This window comes from Phocoena phocoena, chromosome 20 (assembly GCF_963924675.1).
Source record: "Phocoena phocoena chromosome 20, mPhoPho1.1, whole genome shotgun sequence".
Lineage (NCBI taxonomy): Eukaryota > Metazoa > Chordata > Mammalia > Artiodactyla > Phocoenidae > Phocoena > Phocoena phocoena.
The window spans coordinates 7,417,020-7,438,334 of NC_089238.1; the positions used below are offsets into that span (position 1 = coordinate 7,417,020).

The 21,315-nt window shown below is 50.9% G+C and overlaps 1 protein-coding gene across 1 annotated transcript; it reads right to left on the reverse strand.

The window, feature by feature from the left end:
• Window positions 1-954: 954 nt before the first annotated feature.
• NUCB1 (nucleobindin 1) lies at window positions 955-21,149 on the reverse strand. Its single transcript, XM_065898831.1, has 12 exons — window positions 21,024-21,149; window positions 18,042-18,149; window positions 15,095-15,227; window positions 10,765-10,868; window positions 8,146-8,331; window positions 7,787-7,877; window positions 2,786-2,844; window positions 2,415-2,507; window positions 2,232-2,324; window positions 1,721-1,891; window positions 1,181-1,277; window positions 955-1,067 (listed from the first exon to the last, which is right to left on the reverse strand). Exons 1-12 carry the CDS (start codon window positions 21,147-21,149, stop codon window positions 955-957), a joined length of 1,374 nt encoding a protein of 457 aa, XP_065754903.1.
• Between the last annotated feature and the right edge of the window lie 166 nt (window positions 21,150-21,315).

Sequence of the window (21,315 nt, forward strand, 5' to 3'; positions counted from 1 at the left end):
TGGGTTTTCTGTCCTTGTGGCTGAAGGGATCCTACTGAAGGTGCGTGTGTGTGCGCGTGTGTGCGTAGGCAGCGGACCCATCAGGAGAGGACAAAGATGCCAGGACAGAGCCTCTGAGAAATGATGCTTGAATTGATTCTTAAAGAACGAGGAGGACTTTGGCAGGTGAAGCATGGCTGAAGTTTCAGAAGGAAAAGGATTTACAAAGAAACAGACGCATGGATTTGTTCCAGGAAGTGTATTTGGTTGGAACCAGAGTACAGAGCAGGGCAGGGAGCCATGTGAGATAAGGCCAGAAAGGCTGAGGGGCTGGAACCTGATCCTGGGGTGGAGTCAGCTCTGTGACCCTTCTGGGGTTGTGTGGGGAAGGGGCTAGGGGCCAAGACGTCAGGGCTCCTGGTATGAGAGGTGATCAGCTATGCTGAGGACTCTTCTGGCCCTCACACCCAGCCGTGGGGGAGACACTGTTTTTGAGGCATCACTGGTCCCACAAAAGGTAGAAAAAGGTCTTAAGGGACCACCCAAGCCCCATAAACCAACTGAAGCTGGGCCCAGAGCAGCAGGCAGGATTCCAGTAGCTGTGGGGATGCAGGATTCCAGAGTGGCCACAACCTGGGCATTGAGGCCAAAGCAACTAGAAAGGCAGGCATGGAGCAGACCATTTTGGGAGGGAGGGGGCTTCCCTAAGGTAGGCTGAGCCAGTGAGCACTTGACTGGACAAGCGAAGGCAGGTCCCTCGGAGGGGGACAGAAAGAAGGGACCACAGACTGGAAGGCTGTGGGAGCTGAGGCAGCAGATACATGGCTTGGGCAGCAATATGGAAAGTGCCATCCTGTCCCCGCATCCCACCCCACCTAGCAGGCCACAGGTGTTGCCAGGCCCCCAAAGAAGGTTGATTGTGACACCTCATCCCCCTCCCATCAGCTTCAGTAGGAACCCGGGGTCCCAGAAGGATCACAGGTGCTGTGACTCCAGCTGGGGCAGCTTGGGGGTCTGTTCTGGAACTTTCTTTTCTGAAGGATCCACATCCTTCTGGTCACCAGCTGGAGCTGGGACAGGTGCATCATCTGGAAATGGAGGAAGAAAATGGTAGCACTAGACGTACCAGCCCCTCCTCCCTCAGACCCAGGAGTCTGGGCCCCCAGCTCCTTCCCTGCCCCCTGGGCCCAGGGGCCAGCACCTGTGTCTGGGTGGAACTTGAGCTGTCCATCAGGGCCGGGTGCTGGGTTGTTGTGGACTTGCTGCTGCTGTTTCCTCTGTTCCATTTGCAGAACGGCCTGCAGGGGGTGGGGGAGATCACAGAGGCAAGAGGGTATGATGTTGAGTCTCCATGGCAACCTGCTAAGTGGTCATGGACCAGTCCCTTCTCCATGGGCCTCAATTTTTCTCCCTCATTGAGAGTTGGGCTTAATACTAGTTAAAGATCCAGTTCTCCCTCCCTGGTCATGGCTTGGGTCACACCTTGGGACAGTGAAGCCTCCTCCTCCCTCCTCGGCCTTTCCCCTCTCTCCTGCTTACAACCTCACTGCCCTTATCCAACATGGCAGCCACAGAGCAGCCAGGGATGGGGACAACGTCTGCCCTTACTCAAGATGGCAGCTGCTACCCAAAGATCTACCAGTGATTAACACGGTGGCTGTAAGCCTTCCGCACTTCTGGACACACTAGGACAAGGGCCGCCAGGGGCTCAGAGGATGGACCCCCTTCCCTGGCCAGTCACCTGCTGCAGCTCTCTCTTCTGGGCCTCCAGGCGGCCCTGGGAGCGACCCAGAGCCTCAGTTTCCTGGCTGAGGCGCTGGGCCTTGGCATTGAGCTCTGCCTCCCGGGCAGCCAGCTCCTCCTCAAAGCGCCTCAGCTCGTCCTCCGTGTAGGCAGGGTGCATCTCCACTGTCTGCCAGGGTGAGGACAGGGGCCATCAGCAGGGGGGCTCTAGCCCTGGCCCTGCTAATGGAGGAGGTTCAGGGAAGGCTGGGAGGCCTCGGCCATGCGTGTGGATGGAGAGACCTGAGTGGGAGGTGGGAAGGGAGATAAAGACCCAGAGTGGAGCAGTGGGAGAACAGGGACCCAGAGAGGGGGAGACAATGACCCAGGAGGTTGGGGGGACAGAGAACTGGGGGGCTTGGAGGTCAGAGACCCAGAGAGAAAGAGAAGTGGCCAGAGACCCCGAAAGAAGGGTTAGGTCTGGGAGAGAGAGACACAGTCAGGATCCAGAGTATCTTCCGTGTCCTCACCTCCCAGCCCTCCCCGGTGTCCCCGAACTCCTTCCTCTGCGTGGATACAAGGAACTCCTCCAGGGTCACGAGGCGGTCCTGGTTGGTGTCCACCTGGGGAGCCAGGTAAGGGTAAGCAACAGAGCTGGACCTCCCTCCACCCCTACCCCCGCCCTCACCCATGGCCCGGGGCCCTCCTCTCACATTCTTCATCACGTGCTCCCGCATGCGCAGCCGCTCCTCCTCCATCTCCCGCATGTCATCTTCTTCATTCTTGGGGTCATACACCTTCTCCAGCTGCAGGGTCAAGCAAAAAGCAGGATGTACTGAGAGGTCCAGGGCAAGCTCCTTCCCAGGCTACCCAACCTCTTAACACACACAGACAACTTCAACTCCCATCAGTCCTTGGGACACCCTGCCACTCCTGGCAGCCTCTTTTTGCCTCAGGGGCTGCTGGGAGTTGTAGTTTTCCCCCGAACGCACATCCAGGGGGACCTGAGGGGACTACTAGGATCCCGAGGGGACACGTTGCTGACCTGGGCATCCTCTGCGCCCATGGCTTCCAAGATACTCACCTCCTTGGTGAAGAGGGCCTCCAGCTCCTGCTCATCCAGGACACCATCACTGTTGATATCTGAGGAAGAGACAACAGGGTGTCTTGGGGGACTGAAGACGGAGTGGGTCAAGTTCCTAAGTGACCTGTTGGAGAAGGAATTCTGGGCTGATGCGAGGTCTGTTCTCAGCGGATAGGTAACAACGGGTCTCCGACAGTAGGATGGTGGCCTTCAGGCTTCAGTGCCCCATTGGCCCGTTGCTAAGACAGCCCTTTCCCTACCAGGGTCGTGAGACTCCATTGGGACCATTCTTGGGCCCATTGCCATGCAGAATGACTTGATCTCTAGCTCCCAGTGACCTGGGCACAGGATCAGCCCTTTGCCCAGGATACAGGGGTGTCAGGGACGTCTCCCAGAGAACCAGCCCAGGGCTGACTCTGATCACCAAAGAACCCTCTCCCTGCCAATCGGACTCCTCCGCCACATGCACCTTGCTCACTGCCTTCGCCTCCTCTGCTCACTCTGATCAGCACCCACACTGGTCCCAGCGAGGCGGCCAGGAACCCTGACCTTGCAAATCCAATGGTTAAGCTTTAGCCTGCACCTTACTTGACTTTCTGCCTTTGGCTCTCAGAACATCACCCTCTCCTCTCCAGCTGCCCTTATTTTCCTTCACTGGCCCTGTCCTCTTCCTGACCCCTACGGGTGGTGTAGGGGACAGCGGACAATGACTTCTTCCCTATCAAATATTCAGATGTGTCCAATATGGTTGCCACTAACCACATGGGCTGTTTAAATAAAATTAAAATTTCAGTTTATCAGTCCTACTTGCTACATGGCAAGCACTCAGTAGCCACATATGGCTGGTGGCCGCCATACTGGGCAGCAGAGAACATCATTACAGAAACAGTTCTACTGGCAAGACTTCCTTAGATGGGTTCCTCCAGTCCCTCATCTTTAATGCCATCCGCAAGCTGCCTCCACACCTGAATACCCAACTGCCTACTCTCCGTCTCCACATAAATGTCTAATAGACATCTCTAGCTTGACATGGACAGACCCAGTTCCCAACCTTCCCTGACAAACATGCTTGCCCTTCTCTCTCCATCCTTCCAGTTGCTCAGGCCAAATGCCTCGGAGTCACCCTTGACTCTCTTGTTCCATTACAATCCTCATCAAGTCCATCGTCAAGTCCTACCAGCTTGACCTTCAAGACAAATCCAGAATATGACCACTCTTCCCTACTTCCATGGTCCAGTCACCAGCATCTCAGGCATCCTAACTAGCGTCCTGGCTTTGGCCCTGGCCCCTACAGCCTGTCCTCAACACAGCATCTAGATGGATCCTGCCAACCCTTAAAGCAGATGGGGTCAGTTCCTCTGCTCAAAATCCTTTTGCTGTGTCTCACCCAAGACAGAATAAAATCCAAATTCCTTACCCTTAGGGTGGCTGTTACCTCCCTAGCAGTCTTTATCATTCTTCTTTTTTGTTTTTGGCTGCGTTTGTGGGATCTTAGTTCCCTGAGCACAGATTGAACCCGCGCCCTCGGCAGTGAAAGCGCAGAGTGCTAACCACTGGACCGCCAGGAAATTCCTTTTTTTTTACACTTAACAATGGTTAAATTGGTAATTTTTTTTAAAAAAATTATTTATTTATTTTTGGCTGCGTTGGGTCTTCGTTGCTGTGCACGGGCTTTCTCTAGTTGTGGCGAGCAGGGGCTACTCTTTGTTGCGGTGCGTGGCTTCTCTTGTTGCGGAGCACGGGCTGTAGGCACGCGGGCTTCAGTAGTTGTGGCTCACGGGCTCTAGAGCACAGGCTCAGTAGTTGTGGCGCACGGGCTTAGTTGCTCCGCGGCATGTGGGATCTTCCCGGACCAGGGCTCAAACCTGTGTCCCCTGCATTGGCAGGCAGACTCTTAACCACTGCGCCACTAGGGAAGCCCAGTAATTTTTATCTATGAGTTTTTTTTTTTTTGGAGTATAGTTGCTTTACACTATTGTGTTAGTTTCTACTGTACAGCAAAGCGAGCCAGCTATACGTATACATATATCCCCTCTTTTTTGGATTTTCTTCCCATTTAGGTCACCACAGAGCACTGAGTAGAGTTCCCTGTGCTGTACAGTAGGTTCTCACTAGTTACCTATTTTATACATAGTATCAATAGTGTATAGATGTCAATCCCAATCTCCCAATTCATCCCACGCCCCCCAGGAATTCCCTTTCTTATCATTCTTCTCTTCAAGCGTTCGGCTCCAGTGACCTTGGAAACCCACCAAGTTCATTCTCCCTGCGTGCGCTTGCTATGCCCCCCATCTAGACAAATATCTTCGAGGCTCACCCCCTCACTTCACTGAGGTCTTGGTTCAAACGTCATCTCTCTTGAGCGGTGCTGTCCAATCCAGCGGCCACTAGCCACATGGGGCAAATGAAATTTAAATGAGTAACAATCAAATACAAGGAAAGATTCATTTTCTTGACATTATGCTAAGTGAAATAAGCCAGTCATAAAAAAAGACAAATACTCTACAATTCCACTTATATGAGGTAGCTAGAAGAGTCAAATTCACAGACAAAAGAGAACAGAAGTTACGAGGGGATGTCGGAGGGGTCGTGGGGAGCTCCTGATTAATACAGAGTTTCCGTTTTGTAAGGATGAAAAGACTCCTGCACAATAATGTATGCTTAACACTATTGATATGTACACTTAAAAATGGCTAAGATGGTAGATTTTATGTCAAGTGTATTTTACCACAATTACAAATTTTTAAAAATTTGATTGATCAGGGGCTTCCCTGGTGGTACAGTCATTAAGAATCTGCCTGCCAATGCAGGGGACATGGGTTCGAGCCCTGGTCTGGGAAGATCCCACATGCTGCGGAGCAACTAAGCCCGTGTGCCACAACTACTGAGCCCGTGTGCCACAACTACTGAAGCCCACACGTCTAGAGCCCGTGCTCCACAACAAGAGAAGCCACCGCTGTGAGAAGCCCGCGCACCACAATGAAGAGTAGCCCCCGTTCACCACAACCAGAGAAAGCCCGCACGCAGCAACGAAGACCCAATGCAGCCCCAAATAAATAAATTTAATAAATTAAAAATTTTTGGTTGATTAAAATTCAATTTCTTAGTTGTAAAACCCATATTTCAAGTGCTTAATTAATAATAATAGCCAGGGCTTCCCTGGTGGCACAGTGGTTAGGAATCCGCCTGCCAATGCAGGGGACACGGGTTCAAGCCCTGGTCCGGGAAGATCCCACGTGCCGCGGAGTGGCTGGGCCCGTGAGCCATGGCCACTGAGCCTGCGCATCCGGAGCCTGTGTTCCGCAACGGGAGAGGCCACAAGAGTGAGAGGCCCGGGTACCACAAAAAAAAAAAAATAATAATAATAATAATAATAATAATAGCCACATGGGAACTAATAAGAACCTACTGTATAGCACAGGGAACTCTACTCAATACTCTATAATGACCTATACGGGAAAAAAATCTAAAAAAGACTGGATATATGTATATGCATAACTGATTCACTTTGCTGTATAGCAGAAACTAACACAACACTGTAAATCAACTATACTCCAATAAAAATTAATTAAAATGAAAGAACAAATGATGCTGGGTTAATAAATTGCCTCATTCGTTTAAAAAAAAAAAAACAGGGACTTCCCTGGTGGTCCACTGGTTAGGACTCCGCGCTTCCACTGCAGGGGGCACAGGTTCGATCCCTGGTCAGGGAACTAAGATCCCACATGCCATGCTGTACAGCCAAAAAAGAAAAAGAAAATAAAGCCAAATGGGGCTGGTGGCTGCTGTATTGGACAACACAGCTGCAGAACACTTCCATCAGCATAGGAAGTTCTATTGGACAGTGCTGGTCTAGCACAAATCTTTCCAGGCCAGGCTATCTAAAATCATCATTCTAGACCTTTAATCCCACTGTCCTCCTTTCCATGGTAATGTGACTACCTGATCATCTACTATAGAACCTACTTCACTGATTCTAAGATGCACTTTTTTTCTCCCCATATTTTATCATCCATAAAATTGGGAGACATCTTATCATCGATGATGTGTTAGTTTAATGGGCAGTTTATGTAAAATTCAAGTGTTCAAGTGTTCATCTTATGTTCCAATGGTCACTTAGATTCACTGAACTACAGAACTATCTGTTTGCCTGATCACTGGTTCTGTGATGCCAGGGGGACTTTCTTTTGTTCACAGCTGTACACACAGGGTCTCCGTGAAGCTTGGTCTTTAGAGGTCTCTTCGTAAACATTTGCTGAATGAATGAATCAGACCCTGCTAAGCTCTGGTGACAGGCTATAGAATTTGGTTCGGGTTCCTGGGCACACCTGAGGGGGCCTGGCAAAAAGTGGTATCAGGGGAATTCCCTGGTGATCCAGCGGTTAGGACTCCGCACTTTCACTGCCAAGGGCCCCGGTTCGGTCCCTGGTCGGGGAGCTAAGCTCCCGCAAGCCGCACGGTGCAAAAAAAAAAAGTAGTGATATCAGGACGTAAGATCCAGATGCAGAGCAAAACGCCTGGCGTTTGGAGATTGGAATTAGAGGCTGGACATAGAGGTGATGTTTCCAGACAGGAAGAAAATGAAGGGGACCATGTCCCTGAATCACCATGGAGAAGGGGCTTCCCGGGTCCCTGGAGGCCTGGTTACTAGGGAGCAGCCCCTGCTTAGCGATAGAGCCCCCAGAAGCGACCGGGGCTTCTGGGCTCCCATGGGAGGGGGCCCCAGGCCTAGACAAGCCTGGTTTGCTCAGTTACGGACACCAGTCAGTCCTTAGAACTCAGAGGCCTGGTGTATCCCGGAAAAAAGGACGAGCTCTTCCATGGAAGACCCTATTCCCAACAACAGGGAGGGACAGGGCCTTCTAGACCACCAGGGGAGAGGGACTCAGACCTCTTTGGCCTCCCTAAGCCCCGTGAGTTAGGGAGACCCCTTCTTAGCATTCAGGCCCCAGAAAGGTCAGAGCCTCAGCGTTAGCCTGGGTCTTGGGACTCCCTCCTTACCATGCAGTATGAAGAAGGTCTTGGGGTTAAACCTGTTGGGGTCCAATCCATCCAGTTCCTCCCACACCTCCTTCAACTGGGCTTGGCTGCCCTGTGGAAGGGAGAGCCGGGGGCTCATGAGCAAGAGGTCTGGGTCCCATAGGATAAAGCTAGAGAACCCTTTACCCCCATCCCTCAAATGTCATTCCCCTCAAGCAATAAAACTACAACTCCCAGCAGCCCCTGGAGGTAGCTGGGTACATTAAAAGGGGCCTTTTGCCTCAAGGTCTGCTGGGAGCTGTAATTTTTCAGCTACTTTCTTGTGTTGCTCGGAAAGTTGGACATGGTTGTGGGGGGTAGGCATGAATGGGGGTCCTTACAGGCACATTGACTTTGGGGTGTTCTCGGTGCCGGCGCTGTTGCTCTTCCAGCTTCCTCTCTGCCTCCTTTCGCTGCTCCTCTCCCAGGGACTCCAGATAACGGCGTCTTTCGTGTTCCTTGAGCATCTCGTAGCGCTTGAACTCTTCATGATGGGCTGCGTCATACTGGGCAAGGTCCCGGGTGGCCTGGGGAAAGGCAGACGGTCACTCTCACCTCACTTCTATGCCCAGCCCCTAATTCCAAACTCCGAATGCCAGGCCTTTGGCTCTGAACCTGGCCCAACTTCCACGTGTGCTGGGTCTTATGTCCCGACGTCACTTTTGTCCCATAATACATAGCCTCCTCTCTTCGGTCAAAAGACGAGGATGGTTACACAATAGCAACTTTAACTCACTTCTTTCAAGTCCTCCACAATCTCAAGATCTTGGAGGAATAAATAATAAGGAACAGCACATGAGGTGACTTAATATGGAAAGCAGTACAGCTAGGGGGTAAACAACATGAGGTCTCTAATTATTCTGCCCAGGGTTCAAATCTAGGCTCTGCCATGTGAACAAATCCTGCTAGCTGTGTGACCTTGGGCAAGTTACTCATTCTCTCTGTGCCTCAGTTTCTGCCTCTGGAAAATGGTGATAACAATACTATACTGGGTTGTATAGGGTCCCCCCAGAATTCATGTGCACCCAGAACCTCAGAATGTGACTTTACTTGGAAACAGGATCTTTGCAGATGTAATTAGTTAAGATGAGGTCCTGCTGGATTAGGGTGGCCCCTAATTCTAATGACTAGTGTCTTTACAAGAAGGCTACAGAGAAGACACAGAGAGACACAGGGAGAATGCCACGTGATGGTGGAGGCAGAGACTGGAGTGATGTGTCTACAAGCCAAGGAATGCTGGCAACCCCCAGAAGCTGGAAGAGGCAAGAAGCAGATGCCTCTAAGGAAACCTTGGTTTTGGTCCAGTGATACCGATTTTCAACTACTGGCCTCCAGAACTGTAAGAGGATAGCTTTCTGTTGTCTTAAGTCACTGAGTCTGTGGTAATTTGTTATATGGCAGCAATAGAAAACCAATACAGCTGTTGTGTGGGGAACAGACGGAGGTTCTCAACCTGGGGTGACTGCGGTCCCCAGGGGACAGCAGTCAATGTTTGAAGATATTGTTGGTTGTCACAGCTAGGGGAGGTCTACTGGAATCTAGTGGGTAGAGGCCAGGGATGCTGCTAAACATCACACAATGCACAAATAACCCCCAGAGCAAAGAATTATCCAGCCCCAAGTGTCAAGAGTGCCGAGTTGAGAAACCCTGCTGTTGAGTGTGGAAGGCAGAAGCAAGGAGCCCATCTCTGGGGTTGAGACCAGGAGAATGACAGAGCGGCTGCAGGAAAGCGGACAGTTTCTGGAATGTTCTGGAAATAAGCGGCAGAACCATCTCTTGGGGACGAAGGTCAGGCATGGACTCGATCAAATGGCTGCTATTATCTTCATGGCCACTAGATGGAGCTCCAGTTAGCCAGAAAAGCAGGCTGAGGCTCAAGTAGAGAGAGGTAGGTTCTGTCCTGGGGGTGCTGGGGAGCTACAGAAGGGATGTGAGCAGGGAAGAGGCAGGGGCAGACCTGAGCATCCCGTGCCACTCCCCAGCCACGAGCTTGGCCTTCCCCACGAGGCAGGGTTGTAGATCCTACTTCTCACATGAAGACTACGTTTGTTCCTGTGCTGCTCTAACAAATTATTATTTGTGGCTTAGCACACACTCATCATCTTAACAGCATGGAGGCCAGGGTCTGAAATCAGTTTCACTGGGCTGCAATTACAGTGTTGGCAGAGACGTGCTCCTTCCGGAGACTCTAGGAGAGAACGCCCTTCTTTGCCTTTTCCAGTTTCTAGAGCTGCATACGTGCCTGTGGCCCCTTCATCCATCTTCAAAGTCAGCAGCACAGCCACCTTGCTTTGGTCGTCACACTGTCGCCCTCTACTGTAGTCAGATCTCCCTCAGCTTCCCTCTTTTTAAATTTTATGTTATGTTATTTATTAATTTCTTTGGCCGTACCACATGGCTTATGGGATCTCAGTTCCCCAACCAGGGATTGAACCTGGGCCTTGGCAGTGAAAGCCCAGAATCCTAACCACTAGGCCACCAGGGAACTCCCTGCATCCCTCTTACAAGGACCCTTGTGATGACACTTAGGGCCCACCTGGATAACCCAGGCTCATCCCCCCCATCGCAAGCTCCTCAGCTTGATCACAACTGCGAAGTCTGTTTTGCCACATCAGGTCACAGAGCCAGAGGTTCCGCAGACAGCATGTGACGTCTTTTGAGGGGCCATTATTCTGCCTACAGCAAGGACACAGAGGGAATTCCTGCCCCCAGTCATAGGAGAGCGATTTGAATCCAGATGTGAGTGGAGCCAACCCCCCGACCCCGACACACACGCACACAACTCCGCTTTCCTGTAGAGAATCTGGGGAAGGTTTTTAGGCACGACCAGCCCTTCTGCAGCCACTAGCCTCAGAGAACACCAGGCAGGGGTGAGTGGGCTCACATCCCAGCCTCTGCTCCCTTCTCCCCCTCTACAAAGCTTCCCTCAGTCCTCTGCCCCCAGGTCCCCCTCCACCTACTGTCTGGATCAGCAGCTCCAGGTCCCGGGCCTCAAATGTGTGCTGATTCTGAGGGTCCAGGTGTTCAAACTGCTTCAGGAGGCTCAGGTGATCCAACTGTACATCTGGATAAGAGGGAAGACGGGGTGGTGGTGGGGTGAACAACTCATGGAACGTTCTTTCTTTCAAAATCCCTATCCTGCGGGAATTCCCTGGAAGTCCAGTGGTTAGGACTCAGCGCTTCCACTGCCGGGGGCCCTGTTCGATCCCTGGTTGGGAAACTAAGATCCCACAAGCCACATAGCACAGCAAAAAAACAAACAAAAATCAAACAAACAAAAACTATCCTGGGCTGGATGTGCTCTAAAGGAGATCACAGAGGGCACAGGAGAAGCCCACAGAGGATGGCTTGAATGAGCCTGGAGCAATCAGGGAGGGCTTCCTGGACGAGGTGATGCCACAACTGAGTCTGATGCTGAAAATAATGATAACCATGATGATAACCAACATGTATCAAACATGTACTATGTGCCAGGCCCTGCTCTAAATATATTAAATATATTAATGCATTTACTTTTCACAAAAATCTCACATAGGTTCTGTGATTATCCCGTTTTATGGATGTGAAAACTGAGGCCCAGAGAGGGGAAGTGACATCTAGGTCACCATCTAGGAAGAGGCAGAGTGAGGATTAGTTGGGTTCCAGAGCACATGACACTTAATTCTGTTATGGGTTGAACTGCGTGCCCCCAAATTCACAGGGAGGATGATAGCCCCCAGTATCTCAGAATGTGACCTTATTTGGAAAGCGGGGTTTTACAGAGGTGATCAAGTTAAAATGAGGTCATGAGGATGAACCCTAATCCCGTATGACAGGAGTCCTTATAAAAAGAGAAAATTTGGACACAGAGACACACACAGAGGGAAGACAATGTGAGTAGACATGGCGGGGGCGGGGGAGGGCGGGGAGTGGCCATCTCCAAATCAAAGAGAAAGACCCAGAACGGATTCTCCCGCACAGCCCTCGGAAGGAACCACCCCCTGCTCACACCCTGATTTTTGACTTCTGGCTTCCAGAACTGTGAGACAATCAATGCCTATTGTTTAAGCCACCCGGTCTGTAGTACTTTGTTACAGAAGTCCTAGCAAAGTAATGCAGCCTCCTTGTATGAGAGTTTCCCGGCAGAGAGGGAGAGACCAGGACACACTTGGCACCCACTCATCCACTGGACACACATCTTGAGAGGCCTCCTGGGGGCCCCCATGTGAATCAGACCAGGGCCTGCACCTCCAGTGGCTCCTGGGCTGGTGGGGGTGAAAGGCACACACACAGGCAGCTGGAATCCAGGTGACTCAGGCTGTAGTGGCGGCAGCTCTGGGCCTGGGTGAGCCCAGAGGAGGGACAGACCCAGGAGACAGGCACAGATCAAGTCTCATAATTCATTATTCATGCCACAGATACGTGTTGAGCCATACTCTGGGCCCAACCCTGTGCCTAGCACTGTGGACACAGCAGGAAACAGATGGTAACGGCATCTGTCCCCTGGAGCACCCGGTCAAGATGGAGAACAGGTGAGTAAGGGACAAACACACGACCACAAAAGACTCAAACAAATGGAGGACTCTTCACGCAGGACGGTCAGGGCAGGACGAGGGAGGTGTCCTGGGCGATCTGGGCTGAGACCAAAGCTCCACTGGCCATGCCAAGAGCCCCGAGAAAGAATGTCACAGGCAAAAGTCCCAAGGTGAGAAAGATGTGTTACCCTCCGTACTAAAAATGCTGATGCCAGAGGGTCGGGTGAGAGGGCACACATGTGAAGGGAGGGGCTAGGAGGGGCGTGGCAGGGCTCAGCTTGGCCTCCAACTAGCAAGGAGTGTGGACTTGATCCTGAGGGCACTGGGGAGCCATGGCTGGTTCTGAGCACAGGAGGGACAGGATTTGAACTGGGTGCTGTGATAGGCTGAATAAAAGGCCTCCCCACCAAGATGTCCACATCTGAATCCCTGGAACCTATGAATATGTGATCTCATGGGGCAAAAGGGACTTTGCAGATGTGATCAAATTAAGGATATTGAGATGGGGAGATGATCCTGGATTAACTGGAGAAGGGGGCTAAATGTAATCCTTGTAAGAGGGAAAGCAGCAGGAGATCTGACTACAGAAGAATGCCATGTGATGACTGGAGAAAAACGCTACGCTGCTGGATTTGAAGAGGTTCCCAGCCTAGGAATGAAGCTTTGGAAGCTGGAAAAGGCAAGGAAACAGATTCCCCCCCAGCACCTCCAGAACTAACAGAGCCCTGCTGACACCTTGATTTTGGCCCAGTGAAACTGATTTTGGATTTCTGATCTCCAAAAGGTAAAGAGAATAAATGTGTGTTGTTTTAAGCCACTAAGTTGTTGCTGATTTGTTACAGTGGCCACAGGAAATGAATCCAGATATTAACAGGATTCTGTTAAGAACGGCTGTTCTACGGGAAATAGTGGGAAAAGCAAGGGCGGCGGCAGGGTGCCCAGGGAGGAGGAGACTGCGCTGATCCAAGTGGGACCCAGTGACAGCAATGGACGTGGAGAGAAGTAATCAGATTCTGGAGATTCCTGAGTTGTTGAAGGGACAAAAGTTGAAGTACGTAGCTTAGCGTATGGGATGTAATAAGCAACCAACTGATGGGAGGGATTTTTTCTCATTCATGACCAGGGAACATCCAGTTTACCAGAGATCAAGTCAGACTCCGAAACTGTAGTAATTAAAACAGCAAGACAGAGAAGGCATGGATGGTTATGCAGAAGGAGGCCGGAGACCATGCCCGTCTGGTCACCTTAGAGCCCCAGCACCCTGCTCAGTGCCTGGCACAGAGTAGAACTCAAGACATATTTGATCAATGGATAAGAGGCATCAGATAGGAATGAAAACAAAGCTCAGCTCTCTTACTGACCCTTAACACCATCTACCAACGTTCAGGGTCCCCATCTGTAACACAGGAGCCTCAAGGGGGTCAGGAGATGAAAGAAGAAGCTGGAGGTAAATCTCAGTAAAATGGGATTGTTCTTACACTTAGTGACAAGCCAAAAGGTGCCCCAGGAGTACCAGAATATCCCACAAAGCTACAATGAGTAAAACAGCATGGTTCGTTGTAGCCAATGGATGCAAACAACGCATATCCATCAATGGATGAATGGACAAACTAAATATGGTAGATCCAGACAAGGGAATATTACTTGGCCCTAAAAAGGAATAAAGCAGTGATGCATGCTACAGTGTGGATGAACCTTGAAAATATTACACTAGAAGAAGCCAGACACAAAAGATCACTTATCGTATGATTCCATCTATACAAAATGTCCATAACAGGCAAATTTATACAGACAGAAAGTAGGTTGCCAGGGGTACAGGGGGAATAGAGGGGTGATAGATACATGGTCTAGTGATTCTTTTTGGAGTGATAAAGGTGTTCTAAAATTGATGATGGTTGCACATACCTGTGAATATACTAATCACTGAACTGTATACTTCAAATGGGTAAATTGTTTGGTATACGAATCATATCTCAATAAAGTCATTTAAAAGAAATAGCATGGTCCAGACACATGCTCCAAGAAACTGTATCTAGGAATGTTAGAAATAAGACGGGATCTTGGAAATTTAAATCCACTCAAATCTCCCTCTTCCAGGTACATTTTTCTTTCTTTTCTTTCTTTGTTTTTCTTTTTTAGCCATACAATTAGACTATAAAATATAGCCTCACATATAAATACCAGGAAATTAGAATCATTCTAGTGGGGGAGAGAAAGAATAAGTAAGCAATGAAAAGTACAGTGTAACCTGTTGAACTTCCTGACTTTGATCACTGTACTATAGTATTGTAGGAGAACATTGTTGTTCTAAGAAAAATCACACTGAAATATTTAGGCATAAAGGAATACGGTGTCTGCAAGGAACTCACAAATGTGAACTACAGATAAATGGAGCAAACGTTAACAATTACAGAATCTGGGCTAAGGGTATTTGAGAGCTTTCGGTAATATTCTTGCAACTTTTCTGTAAGTCTGAAGTGACATCAAAATTTTAAATGACCCTGATTTGTTAAAATAAAAATTAAAAACACATCAAAAACCACCCAAGCAACTAAAATTACTAACATCTCCCGAGTAATGTTGATAGTAGCTTGTGCTAGGAAGAAAACTCGATCAATCTTCCATGCAGATTTTACAGGGGTGGAGAGAATGACGCCCCAGTTGGCTCCACCTGCCAAAATCACCTGGAGGCCGGGGAGGGAGGCTGCCCCATGACCCCCAACATCGCCAGCTCCACCCACCCCACCGGCCCTGCCCACCCCACTGGCCTGCTTACTGGGCTCCTGCTGGGCGTCCATCTTGGCCTTGAGCAGCATCCGCAGCCTTGACACCTCCTGCCGCTTGAGTTCATCCAGTTTGGTGCGGACATGGTGGCTGACGAAGTCCAGCTCCCGGCTCAGCTTCCCGCTCTGCCCGGGAGAGAGGGGACACAAATCAGGCTGCCCTCTCTGGAGCCTTCTAAGAGCTTTCTGATGCCTCCTGGGGTTCCCGAGAGGCCCCGAGACAAGATTCCAGCCCCTCAGCCTGGCACTGGAGGCCCTTCTTATTTCCCGTCACTCATCAGATCACACTCATGGCTCACGTCTCTTTCCCACTTCTAGGCCTTTACACATGCTGGTCCCTCTGCCTGGGATCCTCCCTGTCACTGCTTTCCAAGCCTAACCAGGTCCTTACAGTCCTTCAAAACTCAAAGCGTACCGTAGAGCACAGGGAACTCTATTCAATGTCCTGTGATGAACCACAATGGAAAATAATATGAAAAAGAATACAGATATGTATAACTGAGTCACCTTGCTGTACAGAAGAAATTAACACAACATTGTGAACCAACTGTATCTCAATAAAATTAAAACAAACAAGCAAAATAAACTCAAAGCAGATGGCACCTCCCTTGGAAGAATCCCCAACCCCCTTGACGCCACCACATATACATACACACTCACTCTCTCTCTCTCTCTCTCTCACACACACACGTGCTGAGCAGGGTGCCTTCTCTGAGTTACCTCTATCATCACTTTGGATTATGTCTGTTTCTCAATTGTGCTGACCCCACCCCTCTCTTTCTCACAGTCCCCCACCCCCGTGGCTCCCCAATGCCCACAGGACCGAATCCCTGGGCCTAACACTGAAGATCCTGCAAGATCCTGCATCTGCCCATGCCTACCCCTCCCTCCCTGCCGTCCCCGCTCCAGCCCCATCCCTCTGTCTTTTTAAAATCTTTTTTTTTTTTTTTTTTCATCCCTCTGTCTTTATGTCAGTTATAAGGAGCCAGCAGCAGACAGCTGAAGGTACCAGAATGCTTCACTGGTACACACAGTTCTACTGTTGAGATCTCGCCCTTCCCCCCCCCCCCCCCCCCCCCCCCCGTTTCAACTTTTATACCAGACACTCCCACTCAGAATTCAAACCTCACTCGGGAGAATCCATTCCCTAGAAGCTTTCTCTCACTGTCAGATGGACTGGGTCCCTCCTCCAGCCACCCCAGCACCCTGCACTGTCTCAGATGGCTTTCTCAGCCACTCGTTTGGGTCTCTCCAGCCTGCAGGGGGCGTGGCCTTTGCAGAGGCAGCAGGACAAAGGGACCGCAGTGCCAGTCATGTTAACCTCAACCAGTCAGGCACCTACGATGAGTCAAGTCCTGCACTGGACTCACTGAGTCCGTCCTCTAATCCTGCCCACGACCCCATTTTATAGATGAACAAACTGAGGCTCAGGAGGAGAAGCCCCTGGCCCAAGGTTCCTCAGACAGTGAGGACAGGAGGCCAGCTTCCAGCCTGATGACACAGGTGGCGTCATGTCTCCCCAGAGTGAGAGTCCTGGGGCCTGGGTTCAAATCCCAGTCCTGGCACCACTGCACTGCGTGACCCCAGCACACTGTTTCCCTACTCTGGACCTCAAAAATGGGGCTGAGATTATCACCACCAGTAACAAGGACAAGTGACATTTACTGAAGGCTGATGACAGGCTGGACCAAAGCCTCAAAGTGGGGATTATCGCTGATTCACACAACCCCACCCCCATCTCCCCACAACAGAAAGTGCTGCGTGAGCCTCCCCGTTTTCTGAGAAGGAAACCACAGCACAGAGGGGTGTGACCACTTGTGCAGAAGAGCGTGAGGTGGAGCTGGGATTGGAACCTGCCACTGTCCCACTCCAGAACCTGCCTGCCTACGTGGCCACTGTTTCTGATGTCATTTCCCACTTGTATGACCTTGGACAAGCTGGGTGGCCTATAGGGCCTCCGTTTCCTCAGCTGGGCAGTGGGATGGGCTGGGCTCAGCAGTCTCTAGTTATGCCCGTCCATTGTCCGGGGCCAGGTGGATGGGGATGGACAAGAGCCCAAGGAATGCTGGGAGGTTTTGGGGAGAGCGGGGCTGCCCTACCCCCATCAGTCCCAGGCCCTGGGGCCTCCTCTGGCCCAAGGTGTTTGGAGAACTCGGGGTGGATCCCCCAGGTGGGATGTTCCAACATGCACCTGAACGGGGAGGGGAATCTAGGTGGGGTGGGGTGGTGGCAGGCAGTGTTGTCTCCTCATGGCGTGTGCGTGTGTGTGTGTGTGTGTGTGTGTGTGTGTGTGTGTGTGTGTCAGCATCCTTTCCGAGGAACACTGCTTGGGGGATGGGGTGGGATGTGGGCTCCAGGCTCAGTCAGTCCAGGGATTGAGACCCAGGCCTCCAGGAAGGACAAACCCTGCTACTAGGGCCTCAGTGTCCACCTCTGTAAAATGAGGAGAATCACAGCCCCTCTAGAGATGTAACATGAGAGTTAGAGATGATGTGAGTGATGACAGCATCTCCCGTGTTTTGAATTCTTCCTGTGTAAAGAGCACTGTGGTGAGAACTCACAGAACCAGCCCTCAGATAGCGCTTACTGAGAATGGCCACCGTGCACATCCAGGCCTTTTACACGTTTTACCTCGGACAGGCCTATGATGCAGGTTCTATTATTACCCCATTTTACAGATGGGGAAACTGAGGCACAGTGAAGGGAGGCCACACAGCTGGTAGAGCTGATACTGGGAGGCAGGTACCATCCACATCCACACTTAACCACACATTCTGTCTTCCCCAGATCGCTTCCCAGCTATGTGACCCCGAGAAGTGAATTCTCCCGAGTCTCAGTTTTGTGATGGCTGGAAGGTTCCCCTTTAGGGAACCTGGTTCGTTCCGGAATTCTGCCCTCTGAGCATGCATGCCCTCCCAGTGTGCTCGCACCCAGCCGCACCTTGATGTCCTCAGCATTGGCGGCCTGCAGCTTTTCCCGGAAGTGCCCGTCCGTCTCCAGCACGTTGATGACTTCCTGGAGGTACCGGTGGTAGTACAGGCCTGTGTCCTAAGGCAACAAGAATGAACATAGTAGCCTCAGCCCTTGTCCCTCTCTGGTTCTTCCCTGCAGGTAGGACCCAGGCTCTGCTCCCCTGGGCACCTGCTGAGGGGCCCAGAGATCAGCCCCCAACCCTGAACAGGAGGCCTGCCGCATGGGATAAAGGCTCTAGAGCCAGCAGACCCTGGTTGCTCTGTCACCCCAGGCAAATTGCCTGATCCTCCGGGCCACAGCTCTTACTTCTTCCCAGGTCTGTCTGTAGTGGAGATGAAATTAAAATCACAAGGGTAAACACCCAGCTCAACACTGCCCATAGAGTGGACACACTGGTATTTGTTGGAAAGCAGTGAAACATACATTCATTCATTCAACAAGCATGCAGCGCGCCCCTACCATGTGCCAGGCACTGTTCTATGGGGCACAGCAAGTGAACAAGACAGACGAAAATCCCTGGGCTCCTGGTCCTAGCCCTGCCATGTGTAGCTGGCTGGTACTTTCCTCTTCCTGGGCCTCACTCTTCCATTTGTACAATAGGCAATAAATTTCTTACCTCTCAGAGCTGTGGTGAAAAGTAAGAGATAAAAAGCCTGGCACCAAAAAAAAAAAAAAAAAAAAAAGCCTGGCACCACGGTAAGGCTTTAGAAGATACTCAGTCTACTATAGCTATTATTACATTTTTTTTTTTTTTTTTTTTGCGGTACGCGGGTCTCTCACTGTTGTGGCCTCTCCCGTTGCGGAGCACAGGCTCCCGACGCACAGGCTCAGCGGCCATGGCTCACGGGCCCAGCCGCTCCGCGGCACGTGGGATCTTCCCGGACCGGGGCACGAACCCGTGTCCACTGCATCGGCAGGAGGACTCTCAACCACTGTACCACCAGGGAAGCCCGCTATCATTACATTTGCTGAGGAACACACCATGGGTGATAAATGGGAGCCGATCACCCAGCTATGGCACTGTGGGTGTACTAATCTCCTATTGCTGCTGTAACAAAGTATCACAAACTTAAGTGGCTTAGAGTAATGAAAATTTATTCTCTTAGAGTTCTGGAGGTCAGAAGTCCAAGATGGTTCAGCAGAGCTGAGCTTATGTTGGAGACTTTAGGGAACAATCTGCTTTCTTGCCTTTTCCAGCTTGTAGAGGCTGCCTACACTCCTGGGCTTGTGGCCTTGCATCACTCTGACCTCTGCTTACATCATCACATCGCTTCTGACCCTGACTTTCTTGTCTGGCTCTTATATGGAACCCTTGTGATTACATTGGGCTCACCTGGATAAGCCAGGATAATTTCTCCACCTAACTCAATCATACCTGCAAACACTCTTTTGCCATATATTCACAGGTTCTGGGGATTAGGGCATGGACATCTTTGGGGGCCATCATTCAGCCAAACACAGTGGGCTGGAATCCCAAATCTGCCAATTACTAGCTATGTGACCTTGTTCGGACTGCTAGGATGCCTAGTTAAATTTAAATTTCAGATAAAACAATGAATAACTTTCAGTATATTATACTAATGGTTATTCGTTGTTTATCTGAAACCCACTCAATTTTAACTGAGTGTCCTGTGTCTTTATTTGCTAAGTCTGGCAATCTTAGTCCTTGGGCAAGTTACTTAACGTCTCTATGCCTCAGTTTCCGCACCTGTAAAGTAAGGCTAGTGAGTATCCACCTCATAGGGACTGTTGTGAGGATTAGAGCAGTTAATATCTTTAAATATTTAACTCGGCACTTAGTAAGAGCTGTCAACGTTATTATGATTGTTATCGACATCTATAACACTCTAGTAGCCTCAGAATAAAGGAAGTCTCCACCATGGCCCACAAGGCCCCGTGGGATCTCCCCCTGTTCCTTCTCTGACCTAATCTCCCCCTCACTCACTCTGTTTCAGCCACACTGGCCTCCTGTAAGTCCTTCTACTCACTGTGCTCTCCTCCACCACGCAGCCTTTGCCCAGGCTTTTCCTTTTGCCTGGAATATTCTTCCCTGCACTTCAGATCTTAGCTCAAATGATCCTTCCTTCCTCCCTGACCATCACCCCTGGTGTCCATTCTCAGAGGGACCTGCTGATTGTCTTCCCAGCAAACTAAGCTGGTCTGTGAGGGCAGGGGGCTTGCTCTAGCACTGTGCCTGGCTCCTAGAAGATGCTCAAGAAATGTGTGGAATGAATGAAAGGCAAGGGGACTCAAGCTGCCCTTCTGTGTCTGCAAAGATTTCATGGAGCAAAGGCCTCACTTGCTGGGTGGGGACCTGTCATACAGGAGCATGGGATGATTTGTTCCAGAGACAGTGGTGTGTCCATTCCTAGTGGGAGCTGTAGGATTCGGGCCACAAATCAGGGCACTGGCCTTGAGGATCTTTTCAAGTTCCAAATTCCCTAAGACCAAAGGTTTCATAGTGTTCGATAAACACAAGTTGGAATAAATGAGCAGTTACCGTGCCCTATCATAATTTAAACTACAACTCCCATGAGCTCCATGATGTGAGGACACCCCAGTTAACTAACACCACCTGCTCAAGATGCTACTGGGAAATGTAGTTTTTTATTTGAGTCCTTTTCGAGGGGAGGGCGTCTTAAAAGCGCAGAGAGGTTTAGGTGGGGCGGGGGGTGGGGGTGATGCAGATTTTTCATCTAAAATCTGACCTGATTTTCCATATCTCAAAGTCAGGGGCTTAGAAATCTCTCTCTCTCTCACACACACACACACACACACACACACACACACACACCCGCCCCCAAGTTTTTCACCACGTCAAAGCCCTGGGACGGCAAAGAATGGCAGGCAAACTCCAAGCCGCATCCGTAGCCAGCCAGGGGCCACGGGGGCACGGGAATTGTAGTACCACTGCAAACACCTGGCTGGCGAGCAGGGCACGCCACTCACGGGGCTTTCGGTCGCGGGATTCTCCTTCTTGGACGCCCCCCGCTCCAGGGGCACGGTCAGAATAGCGCGCAGCAGCAGCAGAAGTGACAGGAGAAGGAGGGCTGCACGGGGCCCAGCGGGAGGCATGGCGGCGTGGTCTGTGGGGGCGGAGAGGTGGAATAAGTCTGTCCCAAGCCGCCTTCTCCCCTGGACCCAGGAGTCCGGGCTTCCGGCACCCTCTTCGCTTAGACTAGGATTCCGGGATCTCGACCCCCTCTTTCCCCAGGCCCAAAGGTCCAGGGCCCCAGCCTCC